Genomic DNA, 27553 nt, shown 5'->3' on the forward strand with positions numbered 1-27553 from the left:
GCCGCGGTTTCCTTTACGCGAATGCAAAACACCGGACTTCAAAGAAGTCTTTTATCATGCCAAGTATAACCTTCGAAAGCTTACACAGTAGTAAACGTGTTTGTTGCGTTGGCGTACGAGCAAATTCTCGTAATTGAACAGATCGAAACAAAGAGTTTCGTTATTTTAAAGAACAAAATATCTTCTCGAGTATCTTTTGCAATCAGACGACCCAGAATTTACTCTTGGAAAGGAAATCGAGGTGTTCTTAAGTTTACAAACCTAGTTTAGCAAACTTGTTAATGCGGTCTATGCAGCTTCGGTTAACTCGGCAACGTTCTTGTGGTAAGGCAGATTCGGCATGTGCTTGGCAAACTTGACCGTTCTACTTAATCGTTGCAGCGGTAATAGGAAAATTCCGAAGAAACGAGCTTTCTTCGATTTCTGCAACGTCGCTTCCTACCGGAAGCAGATAAATCAGACAGACGGTAGCATAAAGTTTACGAATCGATGACCTTTGGAGTCCGCGTGCAACATCATTTCCTGTAAATTATGTTCCCCGTGGAAGTATAAACGTGGCCTGAATAAGAGGCGCAACGAATAGTTATTTACTATTCCATAAATGATTGCAAAGCTCGGTATATGAAGCACGCGAGAGTACGTTGTTCGGAGAATTTATGAAAATCGGAGAACATTGCACGGTAAATAATTCAGCAGCTCGCAGTCAAAAGTCACGGCAAGTCGAAAACGATGTCAAATTTTGGTATCGTAAACCAGTCGACCGTCGTTTCGAGAGAAAACCTATTGAAACGTGTTTTCAAATTTCCATTAATTTCGCTCTTCGTTGCGAATCGATCGATTCTGGCAATAAATTTAGAAAAATACGTTTTCTTCGTGAGAATGCCGAATCGATGGAAAAATCATTAATCGAATCGTAGATACGCGATCGAGTGTATGTCCATGTTATTTATTGGACTATTGAACGCGCGTTACTGCGTTAACGTTAACGCAGTAACGCGTCGGATCGACCGAGGGAAATTCGGTTTGCTACGTCCGAGCTGTGCAATTTCACATATCGAAGCGTGTGTATCACCGGTTATTGCAATGTAAATGACGTATAAAATTACGAGCTTTAACGGCTTCTAACTTCGATATACTCTGAAATAACCGGGAATATTCTAAAACGAACACAACCCCCCTGCGCCTCCCTTTCACATACAGATAGATCCCAAGGAAGAACGGAAACTGCAGCCACGATACACGTTTCCGTAACTATCACAATGTAAACTTCGTTCGGAATCGCAAACCTCCGACTAGTCTAATTTCAATACGTGGCCAAAGTAATCAAACCACCGCGCCGCGTCGTGCTCCGAATTCGATATACAGCTTGATTCCGAAATGTGTCGCGAAATTTACCGATTCTACGCTCCGAAACTGACAAAGATACGTTTGCCAATCTCCGAACCGCTGGGAATTCCGTGTTTCCAATTACTTGGAGTAATTTTTTACCCGTAGATCGTATCTATTGTTTTGCTTTCGTACATTGTTACGGTACTTTGAAAATATGGTTTAAAAAGTGCGAGTCCACGTAGAAACCTTTCGCGCAAAATGCTTTCTTTCGAACATTACGCGTTACTTTACGCGATACGTATATCGTGCCTTTGTTGCTCGTAGTCGTATGCTAAACACAATTTATCAAAGGTACACGAGCGAAAACCTGGTTTCATACTCTTCCTGGATTCGCTAGATTTAGAAAGGCCAAAAATAGAAAACGTCCACGTTTATAGCGAATGTTTCGTCGAAGTAAAGTCAGGTAGACTCGTCGGCGAACTTCCTTAACATTCGGTCTACGTCGACTTACAAACCGACTTGTACTTCTACGATGAATGTATACAATTTTAAGCGTCCAAGTTTAAATCTCGATCATTGAGTTGAAAACTGTTGGAAAGCCGCCAACGTAGTTTCTTCCATTCGTTCGATCGCTGTTCTTTGTTCCTTTTGTATCAACTTGTGTATGCGAGTTACCGCGAGCAACGAAAAGGTGAGAGTTACGAAACTTGTAATTCGGCAACGCGTTTTTAAGTATCGCGCGGTAGAACCCGAGCCGATGAATTTACAACAATATTTTTAACGTAGAAATGTTTGAAATTATTCGAAAGAATCGAGAGCAAGAACGTCGAGCGAAAGCTTGAAACGACTCGACGCGGAGAAACATCGTGGACGTCAACGTCGGAACGTTACTCTTGAAACGTCCTGTAACCAGTCGAGCAAACCAACTGTGGATATACGTGAGTCGATCGTACGGCCGTGTTTAAATTCGATCGAAAAACACCTTAATCTCGGTTAAGCCGCACGCCTCTCGATAATAAGTACATCGTGCAAAATTGCGGGCATGCTCGAACGAGCAGCCGTCTGGCCGAGAAATCGTGGCTAATGAGATAACTATAAAAGTTCAATTAGCGTCGGAGAATGATCCTTGCCGGTCGACGGAAGCCGTTTATTAAAAAGAGAGGCCGAACTGCAAAGTATCGAAGCTGCGCCGCGTTTTCACGACTATCGTGGCAACCTTAATGAATTCGATAAGTAGGCATATGCTAATGGGTGAGAATTTTTGCGGGACCGCGCCGATGGACAGGACAGGCACGAGCCTCGTCGCGGTGAGTCATACCAAAGAAGGAACTGGTTTTATACCGTAACGCCGGTCATCGACGATAATATATTGTCCCGACGCCTAATAACTTTGACTTCTGGAACTCGGATCATCGTCGACCCGTGGAACCGGAATCTAACGTTGCGTGAATCCTCGCGGGTCCATGACGCGTCCCGCGACGTGGCCTGAATTTATTTTTCGTGCCTCGAGACGGTCTCTTGCTCGCACGATGGCCATGACCGTTACGCCTTTCGAGTCCACCGATCTCGCAGATATCTGCTCGGAAATGCTCATCGGTGTTCCTTCGATCGATACGGTAGCTTAGTTCGGATACGTTTGACGTTCGTATTAAGGAATCTAGTCGGAATTTAGGTAATATGGAATCTGGAAAGCAGTCGCGAAGATTCACTTTTCTTATCGCGTCTGAGAAGATAATGCTCGTTCGTTCGACTAATTTCGTATTCCAATCCCTTTGGCCGTATATTCTCTCGAGATATCCAGAACGATCCAAATTCTTTTCCTCTATTTTATACAAGAGCAGCGAGAGTCGGTGGAACAAAAAATTTGAAGTGGAGCGCTCGAGCTAAACCATGGCAGCCCCATTTTTAACGCGGAGTCTTATCTTTTCCCTTCACTGGCACTGGACCTTTTAGTTTACCATATGGTAGACGAGAAAAACTAGAAAGATCAGCAACTCTAAATATCGTTCGCGAAAAATGAAGACCGCAGACTCGACGTTCTTTCTTCGCAAACATACAGGATATCCTTCGTTCGTTGTCTCGAACGAAGGAGATTCGTTCCGAGATACGATATTAGTCCCGCGAGATGATCGATCGACGCGCAACCATCACCGACTACTGTACGATAGATTAACGAATAACGAAACGCTCGTAAGCGTCGCGTAATTACTCATCTATTTTGCGTAATTGAACAAGTGGCGTACGCGACTTGGCCGATCGAGCGTGGGAAGGATCGGTGACCATATGTGCGAAGAATCGCGTATAGAGTATCGATGCAGTAGGTAGAGACTGTATGGGAGGTCCGAGTATTCATCCGAGTCCCCACCTGCATTTAACCCCGACTCGCTCCAGGCACACGCTGATTGGTCCGCCCGCCATTTTTCCGACTTTAATGATAATAGGATAATGATGATTATACCGTTCACCGAACGCACTAGATGTTACCTCTCTCCTCCTCCTCCTCCTCCGTCTCATTCCCTCTCTGTCTCGTCGTCCAGCTATTTATCCGCATCGCAGAAACCTGTATCGAGCGTGGAAAGCTGCGAGCCGCCGCTCGATCGACCCTACTCCGGCGATCGTTCCAACGATCCACGTTTTTTCCTAGCGAGCTACCGCCACGATGTATCCCGCAGCCGATAGTATCGAGAACCCAGCCACCCGCGACACCCACCTTCCCTACAATCGCCATAGAAATCGAACCATCGTTTTTACAGCCAGGATCGATATCTTGATTAACCGTGAAGTCGTTCAAGGTTGCCGTTTCAGCGCCGCAAGGCACACGATTTTTACAGGGTAGAAATGTTTTTGCCGAACTGAGATTATGCCGCGCTCCGTGAGATCGATGGAACCGTTCGCCGATAATGACGACAATTATGACCGATACTCGTTAGTCATCCCGTTGTTAAGCCATCCGGATGGTACATTGTGAAGTAATCGAGGCACGAGACCAGTGGTTCTTTGCTTGTCAAGAGTTCGAACCGCTCGAGAGGTTCAAAGATAAACTTAACTGCAACGTTGCCTCCAGTTAGTTAACGGCCAACGAGTTTATCCTCTCAACAATGTATACGCGCTAACTAACAATCATAATATATTACGATAAACGATAATAAATCGTAACAGATGCTACCGTTTTCCTCCCTAAAAATAATGAAAATTCATTGTGCTCGCAGATATCTACCCGTTAATCGATCGAAAGATATGCAAGCATACGAAACGTTAAGTAATTTCATCGAATTTCCAATTCTAATTTTTTCTTTTCTTTTGTTTTTTACAAATAATCGCGAAATATTTCGTCCAAACTATCGGACAGGTGTAAATCTGTTTGCTATAGGAAATGCTTGAACGGTATGGGAACGGAATTCAAATTCTTGGACATTTTAGTTATTCGCGGATACGTACGCAGGCGAAACACATCGTACGCAGAAAATCGTGTAAAACGAATTGCATGAAAATTATCGATATCCATGTGAATTCTTTCAACGGGGGAGAGATTCGACGCGAGAGGTGCGTTTGTTCGGCGATAATCCCATTCACGCGCATAATTCCCGGTCCTTGCCACGCATCATTAATTACGGCCGTTTACATTTATCATTCGTCGACGGCCGTATATTTTCGAAAATTTATACCGCGCGAAGAGCCACCGGAATTTCAGGTATATTTTAGGTCCGGTTTCCGGCCTATTCGTAATAAGCCGTGTCGCGCGAATAATTCTCCTCGCGACAACGTGCGGCGGATCGATGCCGCTGCGACTCGTTACCAACAAGCTGATTAGCCTTCGATATTAACGTAGAGATGAAATTATCCGATAAACAATGTGAATCGACCGATCCGGGCTATCGTTACTCCCTTACGAAGCACCGTATCCAACGTTACCTTCAACGATTTTACGTCACTCTTTCCCGATAACCGTCCATCGATGACTTTAACTTTTTCCATATCCATGAAAATAATCGAATTTGCTCGTATTCAATAAAATATGCTTTTAACGCTAGAACGATGTTCGAGTCAAATCTTTCAATTTTTATCGATCTCGTTTTATTAAAAAATTCCACCCGTCGAATTTCCGTTGACGATAAAACGATTTTAAATAGAGTTCTTTTTCGCGCCAATTCGTTTGATTTTAACAGCCTCCTTTATTTTGTCTCGACGATATTGCCACTATTCATCCTCTAAAGCAATTCATCGGAGAAGTGGCTCGATTTCGTAGAGGATCGATGGTAAGAATCAAGAAGGAACGTTAGCGTACTGCATCCTTGTTTCCTTAGCCTTGGGTGTTTTGGTGGCGGGACAGAAGCTAGTAAACGAGCGGAACTTCTCTATAATTTAACTCTATCGATTCTCAAAACTACTCGCAACTCGTATAAAACGTTTTATTCGCCCTCTATCTGTATTTCACGTTGAAACTGACATATCGATATTCGCTCAAAGCTATCATTTTGACAGGAATAACGTTGCAAGAACTTTCATTGGAAACGCTTAATCCTTCGGCCTTCCATATTTTTATTTTCTAGAGTTTCTATATCGGTATTAAATTGACTGGGAAATACCTAAGTACTAAACGTCGATCTAGCATTTTTCTGAAATACCAGCGCCGATAAAAAGTCACAGCGATAAACCTTCGTTAAACAAATGCCCGTTATCGATTTCACGAGGCTTGAAATCGCGGTTCGTCCTCCGTGTACGCAAGTATAAATGCGATCATAAATACCGTCATATATCAAAGACATCGACGGTTCGTCGAGCGTGAATCGTTGTTGTGGACACCGATCCGATCGATCGAACTACAATTTACTATTGTCGACGGTGATCTAACGTCTAATAGAATAATTGTGGTTAGCCTCTGGCCGAGGAGGACAGAGAGAAAAAGACGTCGGGAATGCAGCCACGGTTCAGCTGCCGTAATATGTCTTCATGTAAGAGCGGACTGACAGTTAACATCGTTGAGATCCAATCTGCATACCGAGATCGGATATCGTCTTCAATGAAACGGACGGGGCCGTTCCAGATTTTTCCTCCGCGAATGCAATCGACCGGTTTAACAAAGACGCGCGTCTCGTCGTTATTTTCTTTGATATCTAGTTTAGAGCTGCCACTCTCGAGAGTAATGCATAAAATTGATCCTTTTCTTTTCTTTTTTAGAAAGAACGTTGCTTCGCGTTCGAGCTTCTCAACGAAAGTATTTTGCAAAATCTTTGATTCGATCGAAGATTTTAAATCGTCTTTGGTGCGACAAAACTAACCGATAGCTTACCTATCGCCCGAGTTGCTCGACTCGCATAAACGTTTGTAAGACAATCTCTAAACAAGTTTCGAATACTTATCGAAAGCGTTTATACATAGTTGACGATACGACTACCTGTCTGCGACGGAAAAAGAACAGAAAAGTAAGTTGGCATTAACCAACGCGTGGCCGAAACTTAGTTGAGACAATAAGAAATACCCAACGATCCTTCTTTACGATAAAATAATACACTCTGGATAGTCGGACACGAATTAACGCGATCAATGCGTGAAACTAGTTTGCTACGTCAGGATCGACAAAGCACGATACACGTACGTAATTCCCTTTACGAATCTTTATGGTCTTCGTGTTTGCGATCGAGACGTATCAGCAAGTGGGCGCCAAGATGACAAATTGCCGGTGACATTCTATCGTTGGTCGAGGGACGAAGAAAAATCAGAGGTGCTGGCGCGTAGACTTCAAGATCGATGAGCAGCGAATAATCGAATCCACGGCGGTTTTTTTCTAAGCGGTCGACGTTGTGCGTCGACCCATTAAATCGGTCGGAAATTATTACATCAATTTTACGGTGCATAACTGTCGTTCATTCGGCTACGCGTTGTCGCCCGATCGGCCAACCGCCTATCATATTGCGGTTGCCGATGTTTGGCCGATCGTTGTGCCATTGTTGCGAATTGTTTTTGCCAGCCGCGAAGCGATATTGCGGATAATTGTTCGCTCGTGCTCGCGAGTTCTGCGGTTCGTTCCATTCTCTTTGCGCTTTTAAACATATTTTAGTATTCGCATTGAACCAAAAATCACGTCAAAATTTGTCGACCATCCCGGAGTAAACGCGAAAGAAAGAAGATCGTCGCTTCGGGTAATAACTCGCATCCATGATACCAAATTTGAAAGAAACTTCACGTGACTTTGGAACTGTGGAACGGCAAATACTGGAAAAATGAAACGATTGATACCGACTGCTTACTTTCTCGGTAGATCTGTGCTTAGAGGCGATTCTTTCATTGGATAATACATCGGGCTCGCTTATAAAACTCACGTGACAAGCTCCGTGATTATGCGGTGTAACGAAGTACTGCGTGAATGAAAAATAGATAAAAATGCTAAGGTAAAAAATGAAGGAAGGAAAGAGAACGAGGTGGAAATGAATGTAATGCAATTTTCAACGGTGGCAACGCTGTGCTAAGTGAATAAAAGTTGGAAAGGAAGGTTGAAAAGTATCCAATCCGCTACAAATACCGCTTCGTAGCCTCTATGCTCTATTCGCCGTTGACTTTACGGCATAATGAGTTCCATGAGCTGGTAAAAAAATTGGGATAAAAAACGAATTACACAGTGTCTCGCTCGTCTAACTAGAACATGAAAACTAATGAGATATCGTGATTACAGGTAACGGTAAGCATTATTCGATGTTCCAACGACGTTGCAAAGAACGCAGATGTTTATGATATTTCAAGTTTCTTCGTTCCAACTCGGATCGTGTAAGACAGAAATCGATAAAAATCGATAAAAATGTTCCACGATACTCGGAAGACGAATTTTGCTTCAACGTAATTTCTTTCGAATTTTCTCCTACCCGGTAGGAGCCAGTTATTTCCTTGGAAAAGCTTCGTTTATGAAGAAAAATGAAGTTTTATTATCGCTCCAAGCTCGAGAGCCACAGCAGGATTTAAGATGCCGGTGAGAACGTCAGGAAGCATTAAACGTTATCAACTAACGAACAAAATTCCCGTAAACCGCGAATTCGAGCGGCCAGGGTGCAAAATTCGAGCGTTACAGTACTCTGAGCAATTACTTAAGACGACGTTCGAGAATATGAATAATATCCGAGTATTATTCCGCCGGGCCGGTTTACAATCACGTCGCGATAGCTGTCTTAATGAAACACCGGGTAACGTTGATGCAATTATTTATTTGAAATATTGCTCGATCCAACGCTGGGTGTCCGTAATCAATCACATCCTCCCTCGGGTTGAATTCTGCCGTCTCTGTCGGCGTTTACGATTCTCTGCCCACTCGCTTCTACCACGGATCGCGTTATCTTGCATTACCCCGGTGAAACCGCCGCCGGTAAACACTCGATTAATATATAACGTTGTTTTACGCGATCGCTGCCTCTTCGCGGAATATTCGCGCGGAATATATCACGCGTTACGAATAAATTTCCTACGCCCAAGAAAACGTACGCCCATGCGTAAAACAGATTATGTAGATCGCGCGAGACGAAATTTTAGAAGGAAGTCCCTGTTCGATGCTATCGAAAAACGTGGAACGTTGCATGCAACCCTATTGGTCACGTATCAATCAGCGGTGCAACTTGATGCTTTGACCAAACACCATCTCGCTATACCGCGATAACGAGTAGCGTGTTCCTCTACCGTTCAGAGGAGTACTCGCTCGTCTAGCGACACGAATTTATCAGAATCATTCGCGTTTCAGGCATATATACGATGGGGGAGCACGTCCAGGAGCACGAGATAGTGATACCTCGAAAAGTGACCCACCGAGGGGAGCTTATCTCGCACAACGTGACCCACCACCATCACGAGGACGGGCCAGCGGTACATTATCGATTGTCCGTGGCCGGTAACGAGTACCACATCGAACTGACGGCCGTGGACAACTTCATCGGACCAGGGATGGTCGTTGAAAGACGGAAACGAGACGTACATGTGCGCAGCCGGTCAAAAAATCGCTCGAGCAAGTGCCATTATCGGGGTTTCATTCAGGGACATTCGAATTCCCAGGTTGCCTTATCCGCCTGTGACGGTCTGGTGAGTTTTACGCTTTTATCCTACCGTCTTCGCTGATTCTTTCCATTTCTTTCTTTCTACTCTTTCGTTATTCCGCGTTTCGAGAGCAGCCAAATAGATTAGACAAGATCAGACGAAATGGATTCGTTGTAGAAATTAAAGAAATGCTGAAATTTGCGTAATTTCGAGTTTACCAATTATCGGTGAATAAAGTAGAATTAAGTAGAATAGGAAAATACGCTCGCTGCGTCTGATATATCGTACGGGTGCTCTACTTGAATTTTCATATCGATTACGAGAGATACGGTACACAGCTTTACCTTTGATTCCTCGATATCGAAAGCAAACAGTCAAACTTACCTTACGACGATTGTGTTTCATCGTCTTTCCCTATTTAATTATTACTATTTACTCTTACTATCTCTTTCGTGCAAATACAAAATATTTGCGCGATTTAAATTGCCGATATCGAAATTATAGAAACGAATACTGCGAATAATAATTATCAGATTATTAGCGCAAAATATTTAACACGTATGAATATCTGTAGATGGATGTTAAACAAGAGCGGAAAATTAACGAAGCACGTTTATAGACGTCGCTGTACATTTTTTCATTAAGAAATAATATCTGTTCTTCCGCTGGATTCACGTCCATGTGCTATCTCAGCTTACCTTTTACAGCTTGCGTATACTTGATAACATAGTAGCGTTGGCAGTAAAGAAAATACACGCCAGCCGGTATATACGCGCACGGAATAACGCGGGTTAGCGAGGTTTAGTTTTTCGCGGTCGTGAAACGAAACGATGCTCTATTATCTACGAAAATATAGATTAAACGTAAATTCAATTTCTTCTCCTTCTTGAGCAACGTCTTTCAGAAAGACCGTATAACAAGTCGGAGTATCTTACTTTTAACGAGTAAGTCGCGCTTATTTATGCCTACCGAGATATAAAAAAGGATATATCGAGTCTTGTTGACAATTTCCGAGACAATAGAAATTCGAATCGATTCGCTAATAAGAGAAACAATCTAGCTGTTCGACTTACGACACGATGCACCCTTGTGCACGGTATTCGATCGAGCTCTTTCGAGCAGCACAGAGGATCGATAACGTTCCAACGGAGTTTCTCTCCTACTCGTGCAAAATATTTGCCAAAACGGGAACTCTCGCAGCGATCTCCTAGCAATTTCTCGACCAGCGCACAGCCGCCGCGCTGTGCCGCGTCTGACGCTTATAAAACCGCCTCAATTGGTGGCAGTCGCATCCGCGTTTAAAGCGGCATCCGTATCCGGCGGATTCGGTTCGGCGAAATTACATTTCCAAGTTGGCCACGGCTCGCGGAGAACAGTCTCGCCAGCGCCGCAAAACCGAAAGGCGAAATTTACGAATATGAACGTATATCCTCGACATCCGACGGGTGTGGTATCGCGAGAGAAACTCGCACGGAAGTTGGCCGCAGGGAGGAAGGACGTAGAGCGTAGAGCGTAAAAGGTAACGCGGTAACGGCGCAAAAGAGGGAAGAAAGAGAGAACGCGCGGAGGTGGTAACGAAGCGCACGATCTCGCGAAAAAGAGAAGCGCGAGAACAATGGAAGAAGCCGAAGGTCGTGCAAGTGGATAAGACGCGGTAAGAGGGGGGAGGAGGGATAAAGGGGAGAGCGGATGCGAAAGAGGGAGGAGTCACGAAGCATGCATCGACGCAATTTGTTCGCAGCTTCCAGATAATGATTTAATTTGCCATGGCTTGGCAGATTTATGACGGCGCACCTCGCCGATGCGTCCACCTGTAAACGCGCACACCTATTCTCTCGAGTGTCTGCAATCCACGCGAACGCAATCAGCTTCCAGGCGAATTCGAGTACGAGTAACCTTTTGCGTTCCTGGATTTATGCCGCCTGCGACCCGTCGTGTTCTTTCGAGTATCCCGCTTCGCACCGCAAACCGGACTCTTGAAATCCACGGAACAGCTGAAAGAAGGCTATTAGCGCTGCTCATTAGCCGATTACCGCACCGTGCCGCATCAAGTCGCGCGATTGCGCGATCCTGCCTTACACGCTAACAAGTCGATGCAGACCACGACTCCAGGCCTTTTCGATTTTGCCTTTGTACGAAGCGACAATTGAAAATCGGAAAATATCGTAATTTAGGTAGATTTGCAATTTCGTTTCAGCTACGTACGTAGTGTTTACCAGTGAATATTCTTGCAAAGCAGCGTTTAATTCGTAGAATCTATAAAACAGGTAATTCGAAGAAAGTACAAGCGTTTCGCTCGCATCGTATCTAACTTTGTTAAAAGTCTAACAACCTGCTATGATTAACGTCATCGAAACAGAGTCGAACCTCGAGTAACCGTGATTCCGAAAATCCGAACCAAACCGTTTCTAAATTTCGCACTCAAGAGGATTTCTTCAGACTTTTTCAGACACCACGCAAGAAAATGTGCGACTTTAATCTCTCGAATTTCTACGTCTGTGAAAGATGCTTTTTCCGAGCGTTATGAATAAAATTGTAATATATAAATAAAAATAAAAGATGATATATACATTGATAAATCGGTCAAGACGAAATTTCCATGAAGAAATAAATGCATGTACGAATGAGAAAAGGTTGAATCGTGAGAGGCAAAACCAGATTAGATCGCATAGGTGGTCCGGGCGGAGGATGTTCGAACGTCCGTTCTGTTGAACGTGGAGGAGCGTAAACTTCCCTTTGTAAGGGGGCGGATTCTCACGCAACAGCAATTTTGTCTGCTCAATTTTCTAGAGGAAGTCGGTTGTGACCGCTTACCGCTCGCGGCGATCGACCTTCCCGATGTTATACAGAGACACGAAATTTTGCAAACTTCGTCTCGCAAGTGCAACTACGCGGAAACTGTAACCTACCGTGACGTTCGTTTCTATCGCTCGATAAAGACAAGCCCGCATCGTTATGGTTAATTAATTGGTACGATTCATTTCGATTCGACCGTATGCGCGCATCGATCGAATTGTGACTTGTCGAATTAAATCATGAGCGCAGTTTGACGAAATTACGCGCGTTCGTGCTACCATGAATTCATCGAATTTGACTTTGATACATCGGGACAGTCTGCCTCTGATTCATCCGTGACCAGCGTGATTAGCCCAAGATTCCTCGATATGGTCTTTCGACCAGTGAATATGGAATCAGTGGCAAATATCAAAATCGCTCGCGTTGATCGCCCATTGAAGAAGAGGAAAGAGATCAAATTCGGTTAAGGATCGTCGAAGCAATTCGAATCGCGAGATGATTCTTCTTACACGTTCGACGATGCGTTTATCGGTGTACCGTGTAGGTATAATCACCGGAAATCAGATTCAGGATATGTCGTCAATTACAATCCGTCGAAGGCAGCAGGTGCGGGAGGCGAAAATTAGCATAGATCCTTGCAGAACAGTAGCCGCATACTTTGTTGTTAATTTCGCCTTGAAACCATTTTTACCTACGTGTGAGCGTTTCAATGCGCCGAACTATGATCCTCTCGCTATTACGCATGCGGTATCCCATTTTATTGCGCCATAAAATTGACGGAACAGAATGCTCGAGTGCGCGCAAAGCTCTCGCAAGGAACCGTCATAAAATTTCAAATCGCGAACCGCTTGTACTCTCGGTTTACGATTTGATAAACCTTCGATTTCGACTTATGATCGGCGTTCCGTTATATGGTAACCTTTAATAGAGGAATCGTAGGATACGTTCCCAACGTAAACGTTATAAACTCGTGAACTTTTAATTGTTCGTCGGAAATAATAAGCGTGGTACAACGAATAGGTAAAGTTAAAGTTACAACAAATCAATGTCCATGCAACGAGTTCTCCGCGTTATAAATTCTCGGTTTAATAAAGTGTATAAAAGCTTATTGTGTTAGAAGGATTGATATCTCGCAGGTAAAGTATGAATATAAATTATCCCCGTTAGACGTTCAACCGTGCAAATAAACTGTTTCGCTATACCAGATATTTATTGCATCTTTAGAAACGGAAAAATTGTTCGCCTCTACGCAGTTTCTCCAGATGAATTCGCGTTGAAATATTAGACTGTTGCAAGCGTTCTCTATGCCGTTGAACATAAAGCACCAACTCAATTTTTAAGAGACTCCGCGTTCAAAATTAAAATGTACAAGTACAAATGTCGCTAATGGCGGTACTTCGTCTTTCTCCGACTGTATCGCGACATTCTCTTCGTCGAAACTAATCGATTCAAAGTGTCGAGCGAACTATGGAGACGCGTCAGTTCCTCGAACGTCGTACATGTATAGCGACCTATTAAATAGTATCGTTTCGACGACGGTCGTTACAAGGATGGAAATAAAAAATATGGACGTCCGAATTGGCGAGCTCCGATAGAGATTGTAGAAGGCAGCGCAGTCATAAAATTACGATGGCACGGCATAGCGCATGGCGCGCGATATTAATTCGTCGTGGCATTTAACGACCGATAACAAGCTTCGGGTCATCAAATCCGTTGGTCGATTCTCGTGTATGCCCTTCTGGGAAGTAATTTTCGGTGGAATCGATGGTTCGTAATCGACGAGGACCCGATCTGACCACGTGGCAGAACCACGCGTATTTACGCGACATGTAAACGAGGTAATCGTTTCGGGTTGGCGCGTCTGCAGTTACGCGTCCGCAGTTACGCGCATACACCAACGGACCAAGTGTAATTGGCATCGATACGTAATGTTCAGTAATTTCAGGCTTCCACGGTAATGGTATTATCTGGTGGGTTAATTCGCCGGTACGCCCTCGATAGCGACCGCTTAACGTGAGTTAGAATTGAATTTGACACGCCGATCCACCCTTTTGCTGCTGTCCCCGCAAGATGCTGTACCGTGATCCCTTTGTTATCTTGAGTGGCTTACGGGCACGGGACATTTCAAAGCCCGGCATTACGTTTATTGGATAGCTCGATGATATTAGGATCGAAGCGGTGGAACCTTCTTCGAACAATGTCCTGGCCAAATCTCTCTCAGAGGCCACCAAATGTGAAATGGCAGTCGATTAGGTCGCTTACGTTTGTTTCGATAAATCCTATTTGTTGAATCGAACCACTCGAAACACTGAGTTTTTCTTTATAAGAAAGAAATTGTACCGTGTTTAATCAAAATACGTTTTAGAAACGAGAAAAGAGGATGTCGCCAAGTAATTTTCTATCTTGCACAATTTTTACGATCGATTCACTGCTACTATACGCGAAGCGAAGTATGTTCGCGTTATCCCAAAGACCGCGCATAATACTTCCAACTATCTACTTGCTCTATATTCGTGAAACGTTAACAAATTCCAAATATCGGTCTACCTATCTCTAACAAGCGCAGCAAGGCCTAACACGAGCACTATCGTTCAGATCGACGAGCTCAGCATGCGAATCTTGTCATGGTTTTCTTTGCGAAGAAATAGGAACCACGATTCGTCGCTGACGAGAATAGGAGAACAAGAGAAACCGAGTGGTTTGTTGGTATCGTTTGGACGCTACCGAAAAGCGTGGTTTCTTTACTCGTTATCTCGAATTGCACGAAGTTCTCGTCGCTAGCGGATATCGTCGTCGAAGAATCAAGAAACGGCGGAACGCGTCTATTAAATTTCCAGGAATGATCGCGAGGTACGATAGGCTCGGTCACGCCGGCTGCAAAATGCGCCATGGTCATGCATCTTCTCGCGTGAGGTACGCCTCCTTTAACAAATCGCGTTTATATACCCATAAGACGTGATTGCGTCGTTAACGTCGAAAGAACTGTTCGCGAGAAGACAGGGATCGTCGTCGACGATCCGAATCTTCGATTTGCCAGAAAACCGCCGTGTCGTCGAAAATGCCGCTTACTCGAATTTACGTCTTCGTTGCTCTCGCGAAACGTCAAGTTTATCGATCCCTGTTCCCGAGTCTTTAGCTTCCTGACAAAGTCTACATTTTTTCCAGATCAAAGAGTATTAAGGAAATTCAGGATAATTCGGACGAATACGTTTAAGCGAAGCGAACGTAGAACGCGATCGCTTTGAGGAATCTACTTATTTCGCGAATATCGTTGATGTAAAGAGACTCGTCGGAATCGTAAAATTTGTTAACGAACGATAAATTCACCGTTTGGGAATCGCCCTATCGAATCGATCCTCGAGAAAGGACGAAGAAATATCTCGTGGAAGAAATATTCAACGGTTATCCCGGACCTATAAGCAGCATCCCGTTATAGGTTGTTATTGTGGCTGTCGAGCTACCAATTGAAAGAGAAGAATCGCGGAAAAAGAAGAGATGACGCGTCGCGCTTATAAACTGCTTATAAGCTGCTTATAAGCCGCTAATAAACCGCTTCGATTATTATTTATGGCTCTGTCTCGCGGTAATGAGAGACGTCGAGCAACTAAACGGGCTTGAGAATCACGCGTTGATTTAGTTTCTTAGAATTTTTAGCCGAACGAAACCCTGGCGACGGTGATACGTTGTAAAGAAAACAAGATATCTCTTTTTATTCGAGCTATCGATTTCAGGGTGTATACTAGGTCATTCGTCGATTGATTTTTTAATTCGTACGTGTATTCGAACTTTTTGGAACGTGTATCGTTTCGCGTGTTTTCTTTGTCGATTAAATTATCTATATCCATTTATAGAACCCTCTCTACTCCACTTAACGCGAAGGACGGCAGTGAAAGATTATATTCCGATCAGAATTTGTAATTTGGCGTGTATAATGTGGCGTGTATATGGAAAAATCGGAAATAACCATAGGAAGGGATAAAGAGTAGCGATTTACCGCTCGCCTTTCAAAAGTTTACGCGTACCGATCGATCTCAGCGTCTCGGTCTAATTTTCTGATCCCGATACCGGTTTTTTTCGAGAATCGAACCATTTTACTGTATTCTTTTTGTCCCTAGCATATATGTAATTAGTGGCAAACAAGAATGTTTCGAGTACAGGCTAACGATACTTGATCGAAACGTGTCTCGATTATTCGATCGATTTACTCGATCTTACCTAATCTAACAGACATAATATTAAGTCACTTTAGAATGAACGAGCAATTTTTTTTTTTAACCTCGTAGCAACGATCTAGCGAGAATTACCGAAGCCAACAGAATTTCAGAGAATAAGTCGCAAGTTTCTCGCGATCGGTATGTCGTATACTCCGAAGCGTGAACCGAATCCATAGCGAAGGAAAGAAATAGAATTACGATGGACAGTGGTAAAGAAAACGAAAGCCAAGCATCGGTGGCTGCAATGGCTTCGATCTAGTAGGGACCAACGGCAATTAATTATTTACGCGTAGATCTAGCCACCAGCGAAAGGTTAGGAGGCGTGAATACAGTTGGTATACACACTTGCACGCGCACGCAATTTGATTCAATGTTCGCCGCTGTAGGGGAACAGGTTCTGCGGAGTACGTGCCGAGCCGGATCTGAATACGCGGTTAACATATAATTATCGGTAGTAGGTAATCAGAGGAGAGCTGCTCCCCTCCGTCCAATTAATGCGTATCTATTTTGATAGATCTAAATGAACGATGGGTGGTCCTTATTACATTCGGTAATTAAGCTTTTAATCGATCGCCTGACTCATCTTCGCCAGTGGGAAAAAACGTTGACTAAAGGTTAGCCGTACGTACCGTGCGCTACCTTCCACTCGCTTTCTCCCGAGACTCTGAGAATCGCGAGAACCTTCGCTACGCATACCTTATTTCGTGGATTCCGTAGATACCGATCGGACCTTCGAAACGTTTAAAATCGTAAAAATCAGGATGAAGATCTTGCCAAGAGTATTCCAGGGTTTGCATAGGATCTACGGGCAATTCCGAAGTTGTAGCATCGATCGACGGGAGCGCGATTGGCTCGGTGCGATGGAGGGTTTGGAAAGTGGCTCGATCGAACGATCATTCTCGAAAACTCGAACGAAACGTCCCCCGGAGTGGTTCGTCGCTGGAAGATTCGAAACACGTAGTAGGCCTCGAACACGCCGGGGATAGTAAGTAACCAATGTACCGTCGCGAACTGTGTTTATGGGCGTCGCAATCATCGAGCAACGGGAGCCTTTTTTGTAAAAGCCAACTTCTCGGATAGCCATGGAGAGCGTTTGCATGTACATAGTGGTCCGTGGTAGCGATCATTATGCACCACCTACACGGGAGGTTCGTGGCAACTATTCTAATGACGGCATAAATCACGTTTCTCCGCAGGAAGCATTTATCATCATCGAGATCCTCGCTCCTCCCTCTTCTCCTTCCTTTCCTTTCCTTTCCTTTCCTTTCCTTACCTTCGTTCGCTATCGATTTTTCCGTCCACTCTTTCCCCCGGCTTACTCTCCTCCTTATGCAAGCTATTCTTTGCAGCTTGAATTGTTGCATCCACCTTCTAGAAACCACCCCGAGGAATACGAACTCTCGCATGCCTTTTATCAAGAAATCAAGTTCCGCTACTCGAGGGAACGTCAACTTTCTTCTTCCTTTTTCGCGTTGACGCGCTCGAAAGTACAGGGACTGGCAGACAGCGAAGATGCGAGAATTTCTCGTTTCGTTGGAACGCCTCTCGTCCGCGTGTTCGTTAAAGATTAGTTTAATGACGATGGTATCGATCACTCTTAATCGTCGCTGTTGTGCGTTGTTTTTAATGTCACCGTGATTGATCGATGACGTAATTAATTACGGTAATGACTCTGTAGCTCTCGCTAGTTTCACATCAGCCCGAAAAATATCACATCCCCGGAGGGCTGCTCTTTATATACATATTCGTCGCAGATCGACATTGCCGAGGTTAAGCGGTGTTTCGATTTCTTCTTTAGCGCGATGCTATGTTTTACTTTCTCATGGACACTGTACTTGCCTGTAAAACACAAATATCGCCCAGATCAATGAATTATCGCAACGACGCTTTACACACCTACCGCTTGACCACCTTTTGTAATACCTTTTAACGTATAATAAATCGATCTACCGAATCGTAAAGTTTCCAAGGCACGATTTTCTCGGTATAACGCGGAAACGTTCGTGATCAGCTATCGATGGTCGTGCGAGAGAGCGGTGCATTCCTTGATCTCGTTACTCGTACTCCATCCACCTTGGAACGGATTCCTCGAACTCTCGTGATCAAGGCGTTACGTTCTTCTACGCTGAATGAACCGATTACTATCGCCGATGAAATAAAAGGAGTCGTTACTCACCGGTTGCGATCTCGCTGTTGTATCTGTTTCGCTGCTTGACAGGAAACGCGTGTAACGAAAGAAAGGCGCGGAGAATTTATACCTTACCGAGGCTAACGGTGAAAATACCTTGTCGATTCCTATAAAATTGACACCACACCAACCATGTACGATGTACGATGTCGAGATCTTTGTTGGCGAATCGCTGAAACGATATTCGATCGATTAGCAAATATCTGTTAACGCTTAAACGCGAGTTTCTTAAAAATCGAATCCCGTCGAAACGTCTAACGACTTGATCGAAAGAAGAAAATGAGCCGTGCGATGGCAGCGCGTTGATCGATAATGCCTAACGAGCGATCGCACCAACGACTCCGGGTGTAATCGAACGGCGAGAAGCTAGACAATTAACGAGCAACGCACCGGTCGGTCGCGAGCAAAAGGGTTTTTCAAATGGGGGATCAGGGACGTAACCTCGGTTCTCTCGTGCTGTTACAGCGTTGCGACAAGTGTACACACCCATGCTCGCGGTTAATGCGTCTTGTCTTCTGCGAGGAAACAAGCGTAAGAGGAACAAGCGATCGGTCGCGCAGCCTGACGTCATTCTCGATCCTTCGCGCGAATAGTCGACGAGCGGCTGCGCCGCGCGAACGATATCGCGCGATTGACATTTCGAATAATTTATCGTCTCGTTAAAATACATCCTAGCGGGGCAGAAGGGCGTAATCCCGGTACTGGCATCGATACATCGTCTTGCAACCGCTTCTTCGGCTCCGTCACGCAATTAACCCCTTTTTCCATTACACGTCCACGCAAACACGATACTACCATTCAGGTGCCAACGCTTGGAAAGAGACGTCGTTGCTCGCTTATACGCCATATCGAAACAACTTTTCATAAAAAGTGTTCATCGCGTGAAATCCCCGCACCTCCGTACATCGTTCGTATTACACGCGACGAACGGTTAATTCGAACGAATGTAGCCACTAAGAAGGTCGCCAGAACCGCTAACAACGCCTGCTCTCGATTACCGAAAATAATTCGTGCTGGAAGAATCTATCGATTGGAACGAATGTGAAACTAACGTCGCTATCTGGAATGGGATAACGCGAACCGTAAAAGACGTTTTGGCGAATCAAGCATTTTCAAATCGAGTTTCCATAGAGATGGTTGAGCACTCGGAGAGAGAATTAAAGTCCAGGAACGAGTTAGAAGCTAGTCGAAGGGAAGAGAACAAATTTCAACGAGTCGATATCCTATAATTTGACTAGGATCGATGTTCGTATCGTAGGAAATTAGTTTAAATTCTAAAGCTCGATCGTTGATCAAATCTCGCGATTTATGGATATTTTTAGAAAGGTGCTAAACTAACTTTGACCGCTCGTCGGAGATTTTATTAGATCACAAATAGTATAAATTAGTTTTAAAATACATCGATCTTCGTGACAAAAAGGGGCAAAAAATGAGAGAGTTTCTTCACGTATGTTGCAAACATATGTTCCATCTTGAACAGAACCGAGAGTTTAGAGCACAAACGGCACGTGAGTATAAAAATTCTATAGAATAAGAACGAGGTTCGCAGCTGGCACTCTACTTCTGCGTCTTCTTAATCTCTACTTCGAAGGAATGTCTATTGCTCTGTAATTTTCCAATTATCGAGTACATATCTCGCATAACAGTATAAAGCTTAATCGAGTCGAGCGAAGTAAGAAATTCAGGAAGGCGTGTTCGGTTGGCGAACAAATAGCAGTTAATGAATTTATCTCTGGTCGTTATCGGCATCCGGACCGATCCAGAGCACATTTTTTCCGCGACCGATGAGTCACGAGAAAGAAATAGAAACGAAGAAACAGGAGGATCGAGCTGGCAAACGACGCAGATGCGATTATCAGCTCGATCCAACGGGGACGGGTGTAGAAGCGGTGACCTCGGCCAATTACGAAAATGGGTGTAAAGCAAAGGAGCGAGACGAAGAATCGAAAAGGTGACAAATCACGGGCATTGTCTCCTTGGTGTAACTTTTGTAATACTTTACAAGCCGTCGAGCCAATCAAATTCAATTAGCTTTGACATTCGTTAGCGACTGTTCGCGTCGATGACAAATCGGCAGAACATACCTGCGCGATCGATGAACGATACCGAGGAAAGTTTACGGAGGAACGGTCTCGTGAATACGCTGCAACGTTTACAGAAACGAAATACCGATTGTTGATTCTTCACGGAATATAAATTGCCGATATTTATCGTACGGTTAATCACCTCGACTCCGTGAGAGTAACGCGATAAATTTCTTTGAAATTTTGATTACGCAACTGCATCGAGAGTTGCCATATGCCAAGCGATTTACTTCTGAAAAACGTGATTTTCACGCTATTGTGGTAGGAAATTGGTATTGATTCGTCCATTTCAAGGTGTTTTATAATGGCATAATAAAAACTTATTAACCGTAAACTATCGTCGCTTGTTAGCAACGCCTGTTGGCATAATTGTAATTTACAAATTGCATTACAGAAACGCTTAAATCGTGAAACAACGAAGGAGACTTTAGCGAATCAATCGACACTTCCACCAGGCAACGGTAGAGAGATACCGCCGATGAAACTTTTTAACTTTAACTCGCTCGTAAATTCAATTCGTCTCCGTAATCGATTTTTCAAATTCTAAATTTCCAAGCTGTCGCGATACTGTATAAATTATAGAACGCTCGTTTCCGTACAGCAATAATAAAATCTTTGTTAGAATCGATGTTCGTTCAAGCGAAAGCAACGTAACGGACAAAGTGTTAGCTACCTATCGAAACAAGTGGATAGGATAACAAGGAACGTACGAGACACGACAGCGGATCCAGTGGACATGTCGACTAGGAGTTAAACGTACGGGTATGTTTAGTACTACTTGAATGTACGCGTACCGATATTCAATTTCAATAAACCGTACAAGTGTTTATCTCGGTCGCGACACGTGCAGCGTGAAAAGCGCATCGACGATCTATTCCCCGTTGTATTCAATATCGAGAGATGTAATCGAGGCGAGTAGTCGCGAGACAAATTCAGTGTCGGTCGCTGGTCGGTCAGCCGCATCGACAACATTGTCACGAGCGTTACGCGGACGCTTATCGACAAGCTTTGGCCACTATCGCGGATGGTACAGAGGCTGCAGTTGGTTTGGACGTGGATTTACACTTGCGACACGAAGCGGTGGAAAGGAGAAAAGACTCAAAGGCGTAAGCGTCGCGGAGCGTTCTCCGATCCCAACTGCGAGCATGGGCGTCGACGGGTGACAGCATTGCGACCGCCCATCGATACACCTCGTTGGTCGGACAACAATAATTTATATATGCTAGATTGTACGCCGAGGTAGCCTTAACGTTTACAGCGTATTGCCACGCGCGAGAATAACGACTGTTCGGCGACCATTAACTGACTACAATCGAGTCGAACCAAGTCCGATCGCCGGTTCCCGACACATTATGCTAATCCCACCTACCGTGGCTGTCCCTCTCTCCTTCGTCCCGCCTCACGCCCCGTCTCCGTGCCTTCTTTCCGTGTCGACCGCGCGTTAATTAACTCGATAGTTTACGCGAAAACCTCGTTCCAGGTGCTGAACTTTTTCCCGTTCGCGCCAAACCTTCTAGCCTTTCTCTTTAGAAAACTTCGCCTCTTGTATCGTTCCAATTGTTGGTAACGAATAATCGATTAAATAATTTCATTTGTTACACCGCGTAGTTACCGCTTATCGTATCTTTCGATTTACCTCGCATTTACCGAGAGGAAACAAAGGTTTAATCCGTGCTTCCTCCAGGATATCGACGATCGCTCGTTCACTTTTCTTTCTTTTTCACTTCCGTCTCTCCGTTTTTTTTTTTTTTTTTTTTTTTTTTTTTTTTTTTTTACTGAAATTTTGACAGGTAAAACTTGTACGTAACAACTAAAACGTAACAGCGATCGAGATTGTCCCTTGGTATCGCTCCTCGAAGCAAAGGCAGACTCTCTTCCCCGTCCTCGAGGACGTTATTTAACGTATTCGAGAAGAACCGCCCTCGAATTCGCAATATCAATGGAACCGATAAAATTGAAATAATTATAATTTCTTAGTTTAGATCAGAGACGATAGATATATCAGAGTTCGGACAAACTTCGTAGTAGCCGGTTTGACGTTATTTGACACTCTGAACGTTATTAGGAAAAACATAAGAAATCTTGGGAAACTGTAAAAGTTCCGACGAATAGCTAGGTATTTTGCAACGGAATAACGGAACCAGTCAGCGAGCTAGTTTCCCTCCAGAATCGGATTGCTCGAAACGGAGTGGCGTCACGAGAGGCGACTAGTCAGTCCTCCTGCTGCCTGATATCTCGCGTGTTCGCGGCAATTAGAGGAAGGTGTGACAGATACGAAGAGGTTTTGCCGCGAAACGGGCAGAGAGGAAGGTGTAGAGCGTAACGCATGGCCGGCCATAAATTATCGGCCGGTGCACTGAATTAATCGGATCCTAGAAACGGAGGGGAAGACGGGGCGGCGCGCATACATCGCGAAAAGGAGTCGGCCGGGGCCATAGAACGGCTGACCAGCCATCCGACCAATTAAACGAACAAACAGACATCTAAATTGGACGGTTGACCTTTATAGAAATATATTTACTTGCGATTGGATGCATTGAATTCCCGCGGCAGGGCACGCATGCGCCAGACTCGAAATAACGAACGGCCGGTAGATCGTTCGATCGATAATGTCATCATCCATTTTCATTCACCGATTCCAGTAACAGCTCGCCACGACGAAATTACTTAATTTGCGCTTCGGCTTCTCCCCTTCTCGGCTCTTTTGTCGGGATTCCGATCGTACGTTATCGGGGAACAGCGAATGATCTACGACTGTTTCAGATCGTCTTTGCCGACCTCGCGCTAACCGCGCGCAATCGCTAACTCGTTCAAACTATCGCTTCGTTCTATCAACGAAACGGAGCAAAAAGCGAACGCCCGATCAACCGCGACTGCACGACGGTGCACCAACGGAAAGTTTAGACCAGACGAGACCGTCTTTCGAGAATTGCCAGTATCGGCAATTATCTACTCGCATAATCTATTCTATTTACATACTTTGGCTGGAAACATTCTGGCTGCGAAGCCTGCTCGTAATCCGGACGATTCCATCGAAGAATTCGATTCGAGACGCGAGCGTAACAATGGGACCTGATGAACGTCGCGCGAATCGAAGACGCAGAAACGAACGTCGAAACGGAGCAATCGATTCCGTCGACGAGAGACCGAGGTTCACCTTCGCCTCGAGATAAATCCGGATTAGTCCGATGAGGCAGTCGGAAGCGACGCGCTGAATCTTAAGGGGATAAGGTTACAGATAAATACATATAACGCTTTGCAGTTAACCGGTTCCACGCACACTCGTAAACGGCAAAAGGGATAGGGAATTTATGTGGATGCCACTTTATGTAGATCCGACCGGCTAGCTAATAAACGTATCGAGTTTACAAATAAATTTAACGTCCATTCAACTTCTAAATTCAACATCCATTAGCGATATGCCGCAAAGTGTCTCGCTATAAACTATAAACGTTGTCGCTTGAAAGCTCCAACGTCGCGTCGAGCCACTGAACGTCTCCTGCAAATAACGTTCCAGCTTGCTCTCCGTTCGACTTAAATATTCGGAGTTTCCGGATGACGGACGGTTAAAGAAAGGAAGAAATACATGACGTAGAAAATTGAATTTTCTTTGAAATACGCAGACCCTAGGCCGTTGTAAACCTGTCACTTTGTCGCTCGAATTCACGTTTCGACTACAATGGTACTTTGCGGTATCCTGCGTTACCGTCCTTTAAAACATTCCACGGAATGTCAGAGTTATTTTCTCGATAAAGCTCGACCTGTAAGGGATTCGCTTTCTAATATCTACGATGTAAATCATATCGTAGCAAGATTTTAAAAAATGTAAAGGTCGATAGGCACAGGCGTTCGCTGCTCCTCCAGACTTGGTTACGACTCGACGGCTTTTTTCTTAAGATTCTCTGAAATCGTTCTCGAATCGGTGTCGCGACACATTCGACGAACGAAGCCGACGATCTCATATTGGGAATAAAGAGCGCCGATTGAAAAGAAACGAGAAAAATCGAGCGTATCGTTAACCGAACGAACGACAATGTTCGTGGCGTGGTTGAAGCGTCGAAGCCACCGCGGCAACAAATCACTCCTTATATAGTCGATCGGCGTTTCTGCGCGCTTAAGATGAAAAGAAACGGCGCAAAAAATAAAAGGTAGCCGCGGAAGGGGGAGAAAAAGATGAAGATGAAGGAAGGAAAGGAAAGGGAACGGCGACGAAGAGAAAAGAGGAAAGGAGAGAAGAAGGATCGAGCCGTGAGGCCCCATGCGGCGCTGAATCACGCTCGGTCCTTTTTCACTTTGCGGTCCTTCAACGGCGCGGTGCCTCTGTTGCAGTTGGGCTTACCTCTTTGTAAGGCTGGCGCCGTGATTTTTCACGGTCGGCGTCGGAGAATCGTTGAAACACGGCCAACCCTGGCTCGCTCGACTTGTATTTCAGACCCTTCGCCTGGCCGTCTTTCCTATTTCTACCGCGCCAACCTAGCTGTATCTCCTCCTCGAATCGATTATTTCCCGCTACGTATTTTTACACGGAATTCTCGGTTTATAGGACTCTCGTACGAATCCCGATTTCGTTCCTGAGATTCTATGCTGGCTGGAACAGCTATTCGACCAAAGTTGCTCGCCAACCGATACAAATTTTTTTATTCCGAGTCGCTCTTTTCTACCGAGCAAGGAGATAAAGAGAAAGAGAGAGACAGACAGAGAGATCGTTTTTTAAATTTTGACACGTCGGCTGACGATTTAACATCGTTAGAATTGAACGGTGCGAATTGGAAACGACGATAAACGGTCGACGCGATCGAGAGATTTTTAATGAAAGAACGGAAGGACGCGTGAAAAATGAGGCGCGAATTCGAAATTCGTATCGAGTGGATCTATACGGTTGTGGATGTTGCACACTGTGGATGTTGTAACGGCAGCGATAAAGGGGAAGCAGATAAAGAGAGCGATAGCGGAAGAAGCGAGCAGAAAGAGTGGGCGTAAAATGAGAATTTGTAAATCGAAATCAGACGATGGGTGTTCCGCCGATCAATTGCTATTTGACGGAGAATGGTGAACACTATCGACGATCGGGAATGATTAATGACGCGGCACAGCTATAAACGCGCTAATCTGTACCAGCATCGAACGAAACCGATTTTCATTATACCGTTTTTCGTTTCCAAGGTGTTACCCACGAGGCCCACCTCTGCGTACGCCTTTCGAAACGGCTATTCTTCGATCTCCGACCAACAAATGACTGGACACGGCGAAACGGACAGGGTCGTTCTTGAAATAACAAATCAAACTGAACGTAGAACGAATGATTTCGTAAGAAGAGCAACAGCTGTCCGTTTAGAAAAGTTATTTTAGAGATTACTTTAACGCGTTAAATTATTAGGATTGTTGTCAAAATGTTTCTTCCGAGATCTAATGTCTAAAACGAGAGAGAAAGAGAGAAGTAGTGTTTATGCAACGTGCATAAAATTCTATTACATCGCATAAAGTTTTGCGGTAAAGTACTTAACTACGTTCATAACAGTTGCAAGTTCCACAATTGAGATAGAAGATTACTACTCGAGTGTAATAACCGTCGCTTTAACACGAAAAGTCTTTATAGGTGAAATTTCTCTTATATAGTCAGCTTCGCTAAATTTTGGATGTAAAAGAAAATGTAATCGTCGTAGTAACGAAACCTAAAGCTCGGCGTTAGTTTTTAAAACAGACTTTGGTAAAGAATAAGTTGATAATTATCGAACGTCGAAAGACTTTGACGGCTAAGAAAATCACCAACAAAGTCAACGTAAGAGAACCGAGTTTAAATGTTAAAAGTTTAGAATAACGCAATAATAATAATTATAATAATTTCAAACGGCAGGAACGGATCTCGAGGAAGAGGATACAGCGGGCGGCATCGAACCGAGAAAATGCACGTTAGCGAAACAGAAACGACGAATTCGGTAGACAGAAACTATCGCGAACACGTTTGACCGAGAGAAAATCCCGTGTAGACGGTCTCGCTATGACACAATCTCGGTAGTTGTCTCTGAATAGAATCGGAACAAAGAGTCCGTGTAAGACGATAGTTGGTTTCGTGTTTCAGGCGGGCATGCTGCGTGGCGATGACGGGGAGTTCTGGTTGGAACCAGTCGCTGTGTCCCCGGAAGAAGAACAAGTTCGGTTGGAGGTTCGGCTGGAAGACGCCGGCGCCGAGGGCCGTACCACGGCCGGACTCTACCGGAACTCGGTGCTCGGCAGGCCGCATCTCGTGTTTCGTAGGTCCGTGAAGCAGCCGCAGCTCGAAATCGGCGCCGCCGGCCGCACCAGACGCCGACGAAAAAAGAAGAGAAAACTGGAGAGAAACTGTGGCACTCGCGGTGAGAATCCACCGACACCGTTCTCCCCTTCTACTTCTTCCGCGCAGCCTTTCATTGCCTCTCTTCTTCTTGTCTCTCGAGATTCCTTCTCCTCCTCTTTCTTCCCTTTCCTTTTTTCCCCTTTCGTCGATCCTTCTTCCATCCCTTGGTTCCTTCGCTCGACTACTTTCGATTCTCGATTTCTTTTTGTTCCGGCAAGGATCGGGACGAAAGGCGACTATTAGCCGCGCGCGTCTGTCTGACTCTTTTTTTTCTTGTTCTACTTGCTGAACCGTTCGATCGTACACCGATAAAATTCTTCGAAACTTTAACGCCAACGAGAAGAACTTTTGTTACAACGATGAAATTTATTATCGGCTAAGGGTAAAAGGAAATTAACCGAGATTCCGAAAAGTTACCAACCAACTGATACCCACGTAACAATTCGCACCTTCGTATTCTTATTTTTACTCGCGAAATAATTACGGGCCACATTTTATGGAAGGAACTTGCCATGACCTATAATTTAGATACTAGGTCGAATCTCCAGTTTTACCCTCCCAACTCGTTCTCTTCCCCCTTCGTCCGTTCTTCTTTCGA

General features: G+C 44.6%; 1 protein-coding gene across 5 annotated transcripts in view; it reads left to right on the plus strand.

Annotated features, from left to right (window-relative positions):
• Nucleotides 1-27553, plus strand: part of LOC132911715 (A disintegrin and metalloproteinase with thrombospondin motifs 10-like) — a 90322-nt gene that overhangs the window by 51710 nt on the left and 11059 nt on the right. For 4 of the 5 annotated variants that reach the window (XM_060968589.1, XM_060968581.1, XM_060968606.1 and 1 more), the window contains 2 exons: nucleotides 9050-9384; nucleotides 26701-26974. In XM_060968589.1, the coding sequence (XP_060824572.1) occupies nucleotides 9050-9384; nucleotides 26701-26974 (609 nt within the window). Of the gene's footprint in view, nucleotides 1-9049; nucleotides 9385-26540; nucleotides 26634-26700; nucleotides 26975-27553 lie in introns of those variants that run through there. The other variant, XM_060968614.1, reaches the window with a different exon arrangement.

This window comes from Bombus pascuorum, chromosome 1 (genome assembly GCF_905332965.1).
Source record: "Bombus pascuorum chromosome 1, iyBomPasc1.1, whole genome shotgun sequence".
In the NCBI taxonomy this organism is placed as follows: Eukaryota; Metazoa; Arthropoda; class Insecta; order Hymenoptera; family Apidae; genus Bombus; species Bombus pascuorum.